Source organism: Pangasianodon hypophthalmus, chromosome 15 (assembly GCF_027358585.1).
Source record: "Pangasianodon hypophthalmus isolate fPanHyp1 chromosome 15, fPanHyp1.pri, whole genome shotgun sequence".
Lineage (NCBI taxonomy): Eukaryota > Metazoa > Chordata > Actinopteri > Siluriformes > Pangasiidae > Pangasianodon > Pangasianodon hypophthalmus.
In genome coordinates this window covers 23,336,521-23,348,039 of record NC_069724.1, presented here as the reverse complement: position 1 = coordinate 23,348,039, position 11,519 = coordinate 23,336,521, and the positions used below count along the sequence as shown (strand labels likewise).

The 11,519-nt window shown below is 38.5% G+C and overlaps 1 protein-coding gene across 3 annotated transcripts in view; it reads right to left on the bottom strand.

Annotated features, from left to right (window-relative positions):
* Window positions 1-202: 202 nt before the first annotated feature.
* LOC113535522 (WD repeat-containing protein 7) overlaps window positions 203-11,519 on the bottom strand; it is a 126,962-nt gene continuing 115,645 nt past the window's right edge. For 2 of the 3 annotated variants that reach the window (XM_026928856.3, XM_026928857.3), the window contains exons 28-29: window positions 6,363-6,467; window positions 204-5,039 (exon numbers count right to left, since the gene is read on the bottom strand). In XM_026928856.3, coding sequence (XP_026784657.1) covers window positions 4,836-5,039; window positions 6,363-6,467 — 309 coding nt within the window. In that variant the 3' untranslated portion in view covers window positions 204-4,835. Of the gene's footprint in view, window positions 5,040-6,362; window positions 6,468-11,519 lie in introns of all 3 variants that reach the window. The other variant, XM_026928854.3, reaches the window with a different exon arrangement.

Sequence of the window (11,519 nt, the reverse complement as noted above, 5' to 3'; positions counted from 1 at the left end):
TATTATTTAGATCTGAGTGTAAATATCATTTAAAGAAGGAATGCTTGTACATTTGAATTCCAACCACACACAGATTCTTACATCATCTTCACGCCAGACGGCTTCGATATTGAACGTCTGTGCATGTCTCTGCTCTGTCTGTGCTTCGTGTGTGTGTGTGTGTGTGTGTGTGTGTGTGTGTGGAGTCACCTTGAAACTCATGTCAGATATCTTTCATTTTATTGAACACAGAGTTGTACACAACCAACAGCGTTGTCTTCAAACACAGCTTTATAGCACAGTTCAATATATTCAGTAAATGTTAGCAGACTCTCTCTCTCTCTTTCTCTCTCACACACACACACACACACACACACGAACTTGAGCACCTAACACAGGTGCTGTGAGTGATGTAAAGTGCACAAATGATGCTAAAATTCTCATAATTGTATTAAGTCACAAAAGAAAGAGAGACACAGATTGTGTTGTGTGTGTTGTGTGTGTGTGTGTGTGTTGAGGAAACTTTCCAGCCCTAAATCAGTCACACTTTAGTTCTACAAATCCCTTATTACACTGTAATAAACACTGTAACTACTGTAGTAATGACAATGAAGGAAATCTAGAACTGCAACTAATGATAAGATTAAAATGAATGCCTCTAATATTCAGTTAAATAGAATAAAAGAATTCTGTGCCAAGCTGTACACTTAACTGTAATTATTCATTTGTTATTAGATTTTCAAATTTCTACACATTGATTCTTATGAGTCTGAGATACTGAAAAAGTCAAATCATCGTGAATTTTTTTTTTTTGCAAAATGTGACTTACAACAAAGTTTGTTTACAACAGAGGTGTTGCAGTAAGCAATGGAATTGTAAAAATTGTATATATTTATATATTTTAAAGAATCAATTTGCTTTTTTTTGCTGGAGAAATTTTTTTTTAACCCAAACAAACAAAAAATGTTCTTTTGCTTTTTCCTTTATGCTGTTGAATGCAAACAAGTAAAATATAAACGAACAAATAAATCAATAAAACAAAAACTAAAAAAAAAAACAATGTAAAATTTCAATGCCTTTCCCCCCCTGATGTTACGTACAAAAACAAAAAAAATGTTAAAATAAAAAAACAACAAACCCTCTGAATTATGTTACATAAAATCCCTCTACCCAAAACACTAAATCAATAAATACATACTCAAAAAATCAAAACAACAAAGACCCCTCTGAATGAAGGTGTTACATACAAAAAAATTAATAAAAATAAATAAATAAATAAAAGAACTAAAAAAAATAATAATAATAAACACAACAAATCAGGAGATTGTACTGTGATGTTTTTACTTTCAGTGTTGCACCTATTGATCCAGGCTTTAAACAGCAGCTGCTTGTTTGAGACAGCGACGCTATTTCTTATTAATTATCTAATTATTACAAATTTACTGAAATAACTGGCACTGTGTTAGCTGTTATTCATAATTGTAATTAGTTTTTTAAATTTATTTATTTATTTTGTTGGTTATATTTATTTATTTATTTATTTATTTATTTACATTTTTGGCAAATTTTTTCCAGTGGATAATTTTTGGTTGGAATTTGCATTAATTCCATCTGAATGTCTTCGAGAATAATCTTTATTCTTTATTAATAGTTATTAGGCTGCAGTAACGCTGTATTACACTGTAATAAGGGCTTTATAAACTCTCGATTACACATTAACTGAATGGCTTCTCTCATTTGTGTGTGTGTGTGTGTGTGTGTGTGTGTGTATACGTCTATCATGTCTATACTGTATACAGACAGCTAAAGAATGCAGAAGAGAATAAATAAACAACATGCAGAGAAGAACAGACCACTTGCTGGACGTCCATTTTGGCATGAACGTCTTCGTCTCTGCTGTTTTCTCTCCTTCTACTCATTTATTTCCCTAAAAGAAATCAAGAAATTGAGACATCACGCGCTGCTGCGATGGTCAGTGGTCTGAGAGCCGAGTCCTTCACTCACTCACACACACACACACACACACACACACACACACACACACACACACACACACACACACACACACACACACACCGGCCTGAAACACAGAAGTGGAGGAATGGAGGATGCTCTCCATCCTGAAGTATATTTTCCCCATCCTTCTCTCTCTCTCATTTATTTTAAAAAGGAAGTTGTAGAAAGTGTTCTCATGAGTGTGTGAGCATGTTAAGAGGCTGGCCTAATGAGTAGGAGGAGAGGAAGAGAGAGAGAGAGAGAGAGAGAGCGAGAGAGAGAGCGAGAGAGAGAGAGAGAGATTATATTGAGTCAGTTGTTGTGATCCAATCAGAAGGCAGCTCCCTACATAGACAGCATTTGCACACTAACAAGATAAAAGCAGTTCCGTTTGTAAAGCATGAAAGATGTGGACATGTTTGTTCACAAAAATCCTGTTTATAAACATGAATGAAGTCATCGTCTTGTAGCTAGCTAGTAGTGAAAATTAACTAGCTAGTTCTTAGTAACTTCAGCACTTTTTTTTTTTTGTTAAAGATTATTACTCATCATAATACCATATCATACCAAAATCGATAACAAACAGCGCAATAACCTGTGTTCTACATGTCGGATTTTACAATGAAGATCCTCCAACGATAGACCTGTGAATTACTAAAATTACATTCTGTTTACGTGATCAATCAGCGCGATCCAAAAATGGGCTCACGTAAACACAAACATTCTTCAAAGCGAGCTTGAGGTAATAAGGAGAATTTTCTGTCCATTAGCATGTTTACATTTACATTTCACAATCGCTATTACCGTATTTGTAGCTGTTTTGTAAATTTAGCGTGATCCTATGCCGTTCTGCTATTGGTAGATTCGGACCACAGATCGCAACTCATGACCAAATAATTATTTTACAATGTTCGATTTCCATCTGCAACATCAGAATTTAGGCAGAAATCGCACAGCATACGTAAACCAGGTTTAACATTGCATCACCTTAAAACTTACGTAGATTGTACAACCTACGCAACTTGTTAGTTAGCTTTAGTTAGATAGCTAGTTATGTTTTTGAGAAAACCATAATCTAGTTGTGATGAAATGTAGGAAATTATCTGAAATTTTTTTGCTGATATTTCAGCATTCATCCTTGGGTAAGTTGACAAATTAGCAAAAGTTCGTAAATAAACAAAATGCATACGCTAAAACATAGAAGTTTGGCATCCAAAATGCAAAGGTAATTTTTTTGTTAAAACACGACAGGTATCATTAAATCTTGTTATTTCTAAGGCAACTGCCTCCAGAATGGAACGCAACTAATATCTTCACTATCATCGTTCAGTCAACACACACACACACACACACACACACACACTCCCATTTTCTCACTGCACCAAAATTCAGACTAACATAAACACACACACAAACATACACACAAACATTTGTTGAAAATATTCTTTTGTACCTTCATTTATTCTGAGCTAGTATCTACAGCACATGGTATATGAGTGTGTGTGTGTGTGTGTGTGTGTGTGTGTGTGTGCGTGTGTGTTAGCAGGCTTGTCAGCATTAGCAACACACGCTAACTCCAAAGCCCAGATAAGAAAAGCTACTTTGATAAATAGCAATACAGCGTCTCAACAACACACTAGCAAATATTCCACAATAACGCAAAAACAACTCACGGCTAGACAAGACAGAACAAAAATAATAAAACACTTTTTTTTTGTACGAAAAAACACGACAAGCTACGTTCAGGCGTCTTCCCGGTGATGCAATATGTACGAATCAACAATATGTGATATGATTATGTTCATCCACTACACACTTTCAGTGATAAGTCAGACCAGGACTCAAGGCCACTTCTACATGGCATGAAAAGGGGCGGGGTTTATTTATAAAGGATAATCGAGGGGGCTGGGTTTGCTGACTACATCAATACAGGAAGTGGTCTGATTCGTTGACTAGGGGAATGCAGGAAGTTGCCAGATCTGTCAACTATGCCAAAACAGGAAGTGGCTGTATTAATTATCTAGCGCAAAACAGGAAATACTTTTACTAGAGTTGATTATTTTTCTTTAACAGCATGTCATTACGTGTTTATTCCTCTTACACTACAGCAATTCGCCAATGATTACAATTTCTTATTTATTATGAATGACATGTTGTACTTTTTATCAGTTTATAGTTACGTTTAATGTGGTGGAACATTCGCAAAACAAGTTATTTCCTGTTATCACTAATGTTACAGTAGCAATAAGGCAAAAATCAGACTCGTCATGCTACCGAGAAACCGCACAACAGGAAGTGTCCGGATTGTCGACTACGCCAATGCAGGAAGTAGCCGGATGTCTTTTAAACTACACCTATGCAGGAAGTGGCTCTGGTCCATTTTGGTCCGGTTTAAATGTAAGAAAAGTTTCAGTACCTCATGCAGGAACAATTTTGGAGCTCACACACGGATCACAGGGTTACTAGGGTTAGGCTTAAGGAGGAACACAGGGCCCCCATGGAGATCAGGTTATGTGCCAGAAACACATTTGGTTCTCTTTTGCTATGTGCAAATGAAATTAAAACTCCCATCAATCCCTTCATATCTTAAAAAGTTCCCTGTTGACCTTTGACCCCCTCACAACTTGACAACAATGACTGTCCAAAATCCTTCATCCTCAATCAACTACCAGACACACAAGTACATTTAAAAGTGGTTTAAATAAAAAGCGGAATGAAAAAAAAAAACAGCGATGTAAACACACTAAAAGTGTCGAATAAAATGTCTCCTCGCGGACGTGGCCTGGGTTCCGTTCTGCTCAGAGGTACACGGTCCTGAAGTTCTCGACGAGAGCCTGAGCTCGGTGCTGGTGTGACCTTCCTCACACCATGAAGCGGTGCTCTTTGCCGTCGTGGGCCATCAGGATGACGTTGCGGTTGGAGGTCCAGATGAGACGAGCCAGTTTGAGGGAGTTCTGAGAGCCGGGAGACGCCGGCTGCACCGGGGGGACCTGGTAGGTCTTAATGCAGCGCAGCTGAGGGGCGGAGTTTAGCATTCCTATACTGCCCAAGAGTGATGTGTTCATCTGGAGAAAACACACACACACACACACACACACACAGAGTAGGTTAAGCCTTTAGTGGGTTTAGTGAGGTTTGTAAATTCTTCATGTCTGAAATACCACCATATATTAAGAGCTGAAAAGCTCAGGTTCAGAACAAAGAATAACAAACAGACGACAGTCAGTAAGTAGGTTAGTCAGTAATTAAGACAGTAAGTCAGTGAGAGAGTCAGTAATTAAGTAGGTAAGTCAATGAGTCAGTAATTAAGTCAGTACGTCAGTAAGTGTGCCAGTAATTAAGTCAGTAATTCAGTGAATGAGTCAGTAATTAAGTCAGTAACTGAGTCAGTAAGTGAGTCAGTAATTAAGTCAGTGAGACAGTAATAAAGTCAGTAAGTAGTTTAATCAGTAATTAAGTCAGTACATCAGTAAGTGAGTCAGCAATTAAGTCAGTAAGTCAGTAATTCAGTGAATGAGTCAGTAATTAAGATAGTAAGTGAGTCAGTAATTAAGTCAGTAAGTGAATCAGTAATTAAGTTAGTGAGTCAGAAATTAAGTCAGCAAGTAAGTCAGCAAACGAGTCAATAAGTCAGTAAGTAGGTGAGTCAGAAATTAAGTCAGTAAGTCGGCAAGTGAGTCAGTAAGCAAATAAATATATAAACAAACAAACAAACAAAAAAATTACAAACAAACAAACGAACAAATAAAGAATAACAGACAACTGATTGTGTAAAAATAATTATACAAAAATAATTGTGTGTGTACGTGCACATTTCTAAACCCAGAGGAGACACTGAGAGCCATTGATCTGAACATGAGCAGGTGTAAGAAAAGCAGAAAACACACACACACACACACACACACACACACACACACACACACAGAGAGAGAGAGAGAGAGAGAGAGGGTTTGTCTGGCCAGAGTCGGTTAGTCTACAAACACATGCAAAACACTGAGAGGGAAAGACATACAGTAACCAAACACACACACACACACACACACACACACACACACACACACACACAAGCTCCAGACAGACGCACAGTGCAGACGATCTGTCGCCTTCAATGAAACACACAGAGAGAGAAGGAGACAGAGCTTGACGCCTGGAAACACACAAGATCCAACACACACACACACACACACACACACACACACACACAGTGTAACCTGCTCAGTGCTGGTCCTATGGATGGATGGTGTGGAAGGGGTCAGTAATTATACACCTGTATCTTACCATTGACCTGAGTGGAGCTGTATGGTTCTTTATCTAGATGTTCAGTCAGTGTGTGTGTGTGTGTGTGTGTGTGTGTGTGTGTCCTGATTTAAAGCTCAGTGCCTCCTTACCTGCCAGAAGCAGATGTGGCTGTCGGCGTTGGAGTATGTGGCCAGGTAGCGTCCGTCCGGAGCGAAGGACACGGCCGTGATGGGGCCTTTATGACCGTGGATATGCTGAGGAGGAAAAAACAGGCACTTTTACAGACACCTGGAACTCACTTCTGCTTTATTTACATAATAATGAGGAAAATCCTATTAATAAATAAACCCATAAATGAAGAATTTGATTCTAGATGCATACAATTATAGCTACCGCTTTAGTGGAACCTACTGCCCATAAGTAAGTGCCCCCAGAGATTACGTGTGACAGAATGGAATGTTTCGTTGCTGTTTTCTGCACCTCCGTTTAAAACTATAACGTCATTTTTCAGATGCAGAGTTAAATAACACACAGGACAGTGTCATGGGAAGGGTTTTTTATACACTACAACTTTGTGAACTTTTCCCTTTAAGAACTTCACTGAATAAATAGTATGGCAGAATTTTCCGGAAATCAACTGCATCCCTGTCATTGACTATAACATTGCAACTTTTTTTTTTTTTTGGCTAAGTTGTAGCATGAGGAACAGAAAGTACAACTGCAAAATAAAAGCGATGCTTTTACATTTTCAATATGGCAGAATCACACAGGATACTGAAACTGTCATTTATTTGCATTTGCATTTTGTCCAAAAATACAAATACATGTTTTGCGACTGAATTTGAATTACGTGTGCTTATAAGAGGATTATATAAGAGATTACATTTGAATCTGCATTTTCTAATTAACATTTGTAAAACAGCTGAATCTAGCAAGCTAATGGTCGAGTAGAAAACTGGAAATGAAGTATTTTCACATTACGTCCACAGAGAATGGTTCTTTTTAATTGTTATTTAAACAGTATTATATAGAGAGCGCAAGGCTGAAGTCAAACTTTGCAAGATTCAAGTTGAATTTTGAGACTTTGGGGGCGGGAATAAGACGGTTATGACTGGTCACCTCAACCAATCCCCTTTCTCCTGGAAACAGACCTTGATCTTACTGAAAGTAATATTCCCAAAATGAAGAAACAGGTTAAGGCATTTGACGCTCAAACACAAACTCAGTTATTGCTTTCTTATACAAAGATTAAAAAACAAAATCCATTAAAGAAAATGTTTTGATGGATGGATTCAAACATTTCTAATGGTTTGTGGTGCTTTATTATGTGTAGTGGTTGAAATATGACACCATTTCAAATGAATTTTGAATTTAAACAATCACAAACTGTTCTAATCCTAGGAGCAAGCAGATAAAGTTAATACACCTGGACATGTGAGAGAGGTTTGCTCAGTTAATTGGAGGTGTTTAGCTTACACACACACACACACACACACACGTTTCTCAGTCTAAGACTTGTTGACAGCTTCAGAGCCGAGATCAATAAGAGAGGAAGATGCTCTTCGTTTTCTGCTTCTCATCCTCACCTGTGTGTGTGTGACAATAACAGAATCAAGAGTAAACAGATCCAAAGGGGAAAAAAAAAAAAAAAAAAAAAAAAAGGAAATAATGTGTGCAAACACAGACAAAGTGCTCCAATAAGCATGGTAGACACAGAGGAGCATCACACACACAAACACACACACACAGAGTGACCTTGAACCAGAAACAGTTTTATCACAGACGCTCCATGTCGATGCATGTCACTCACTGTGCCGTGTGTGTGTGTGTGTGTGTGTGTGCGCGCGTGATTGAGCCTTTCCCACACAAACGTACCATATTTACTGAAATATAAATAATGATTTTTTGTGATTGATAGCACATGCTGGCATTTCTACAGTTTATAAATGATGTATACAATGTCATTTTACATTACATTAATTATAATATGGCTGTTTTCGGTAGCCCTGCTACTCCAGGAGTTACGGTAAGGTCATATGAAGAGTCATTACAGTTGCTTTGCGGTTTCTGGGTAACAGGACAAGCTGCCTTTTATTGTCTTATAAAGTTCAGGTGAGAAAAAAGGTGAAGGAAAGACTGTTTATAGCTGCTGTAAAGTAAGTGAGAACAGGAACTAACTTGTTTTACGAATGTTCCACAACATTAAATGTAACTATAAATGGATAATGGATTGTGACTTTAATTTAAAAAAAATGTAATTGCTAGAAAATTGCTTTTGTAAAAGCCGTTCATTTCGGTTCATCTGGGTGCACTGATGACCTTTAACCTCACAAATTTGCACACTTTCGCAGTGTGAACCAAGAGAAACACAACAGCGGTCTCTCATTTTTAGCTTTCTGTTTAAAAATCAACTGCTAATTATTATTTAACATTCACACTGGCCTTGTTATTTTCTTAATGCTGTCATAGCGAGTGCTTCAACAAAAAAAACAAACCAGAAACAAAATAAACTAGCTAGTGACACTCAGAGCATGGCGCGACAGAAAAGCGTTCTGCCCGATCGTCAGATCACGGGTTCGAATCCGGACAGTGCCACTTCCAACCGTGGCTGGGAGCCAAGGGAGCAAAACTGGCCGTGCTGTCTGGGTGGGAGGGGCATACTCTCTCTCTCCTGTCAATCACAGCGAGAGTAGCCAATCATGAGTGTCTGTGAGTTCATGTATGAGGAAGAGGGCGGATAGCGCTCTTCTTCCGAGTGTGTTACGCGGCCCAGCATGAGCAGCAGTTCGAAAAGATTTGTTTCAGAAAAAGCTTTGTGTGTCTCAGAAAAAGCATGTTAGTCTTAATCCTCCCTGGCTGAGAGGGGAGAGCTGGCTGGTGGGTGGCAGGTGATCAGATTGGGGGGAAAATCAAAAAAAGAAAAGAAATGAAAAAAAGGTCTTTGGAAAAGGAAAAGGTTCTTGGCTTCCCTGTCTGACTTTTGTTCCATCCCGGTGAATAAAACAGTGATGTGAAAGTACAGTGCTAATTTATAATCCAGAGGGACTGAACAATGTATTATCAAATATATTATCAAATAAAAATATCAAAGCAAATCAAGATACTCAGGCTGTCGTTGAATCCATCGGAAAACTCTGCCATGTCCACCTGTCCTTCCCTTTTCTCATTTTAACGCTCTTTTCTTTCTCTCATCTCTGAGAAATCTACCCCACCCCTCTCACTCGCTCTCTCAATAATTTAACTCCTTTTTACTTTGCCTCCGAGCATATTGACTTTCTGTAAAGCGCTAACGCCTCGCCCGATCCGGGTAGCAGGTGTTTTTCCGAAGCGGTTTATATTCAGCCGAGTAGACGGGGAGAGAGTTTAAAATGTATTTGTGTATTATCAGAGGGCTGCAGGTTCCCGGTGTGGTCTGACTCTGAGAGGTCTACTGCTCCGGGGCATGAACATCACCGAACACAGAGTTCAATCCTGAAAGCTCCTAATTCACTTTAGAACTATCTTTTGTTTGCTACTACGATGATGCTGATTTATTTTTTATTGGGAGTATGAGATTTTGAAAGTTATATCAGCACCAATTCCCATAACCTTCCCATAACTGCCGAAAGAGCATGTCTAAAGGGTTCCTCGAAAGGGTCTTTGGTTGGATAAAGAGGTAAACCCTCAGTTGTAGAGCTCCATATACAGGTTTGGATTAAGGGTGGGCGATATGACAAAAATATAATGATGGAAGGACTTTCTACGATACAAAATATACAGCTTTGTTAACCAACTACCAGCATAACAGTGTTGTTGTGTTAAAAAAAAAAAACTATGAAAAACATTTCAGTCTACAGTGGCTAAAGAAAGACCTTACATTAAACTGAAAAGGAGAATAGAAAAAATAGGAAAAAATTCTAATAATTTTATTACACTAATAATAAATAAAAAAATAATTTTTAAAAAGGTTCAGTACACACTTTAAAAAAAAAAAGTTAATAAAAGACACCATGATACTTTAGATATCTAAGAAAAGTGTATTGTGACATAATTTATCATGATATTGATCTTATCGTCATATCGCCCAGCCGCAGTGTGGATATGAATAGATATGAAATCATAAAAACACTAATCCCATCCCTAAGCATGAACTTAACCTCTGTAACCTTTCATACAAACTGAGCCATACAAATTATTACAAATTCTCAAATCTTTTAGTTTTTACTTTTAAATACTTGTGTACATTTATTTAAATGTGGCCACTTTTTTATCCCTGTCTACACAGAATGTTTCAATTTCCCGCCCAAGTGGGACAAACCTGAGATGGAGCCTACAAACAGATGCTTGGTTACTCGACAATGATCCAATCGATGAAAGTCTCCAGTTCCGCTCTTCAGCCGAGCAGCCAGAGAAACTGACTGTTTGTCAATTAATTCACACAAATAATTGACGAGTCATTTTTCCAGCTCTATGACATATAACCAAGCATTTTCTTCAGCTTTCATCATCACAGAATGCTTCATCTTTAATGCTGCCACTTCAACCTTCATCAGAAACACGCGCGCTCTAATCAGCGGTGTCACACACTGCGATGTTTTCTCACACAACGCCACCGAGATCTTATATATCTGTCAAACCAATGTCGCACCGCTCAGAGACGCGATCCCGATTACGAACAGATTTTGCGTTCTGATCCGATCAGCCACTGACGTGTTTGTCATCTCTGCTCTCGGGTGGGGGGACACACAAATCCCAGTGTGGCGCTCAGAGGACAATGAACACGGGCCACGTAACGCAATAATCCTTCCTACCTGTCATCCCAAAAACGCTCTGAACTGCCCTCATAATGGAGGGAGATGAGATTAGCCGGCTCGCGCGCCGGCCAGAGACGAGAAAGGAAAAGTAATCTCTTACAATTAAAGCTCAAATGAAATGAAACCTCCATCATCTCAACCTCATGATGGGGAAAATTCAATTTTTTTTTTTTTTTTGGTTTTTGTTTTCTTGGTTTTGCGCTTCAGCTGAATGAGGCGCAGAAATGTGCGGGGGTGAACAGCAGCAGATATTGCGCTGTCACATCAGGCGACGGAGAAACGCGTCATTACAGACGTGTTACGCATCTTAAAAATCAATAAACCGTCATTTCATATGATTTTTTTCCCTCAACCTGAGGATGTTGTGTGCTTTTTCCCGTGAGAATGTTGTGTTTGTGTGTGTTTGTGTGTGTGTGTATTGTAGTTCGGATCTGGGTTTACAGACCCGGTCTTTACTGTAAATGGGATCAATGTGTCCATCGTGAAGCAGTGAAGCAGGAAAAAGCCATTTAA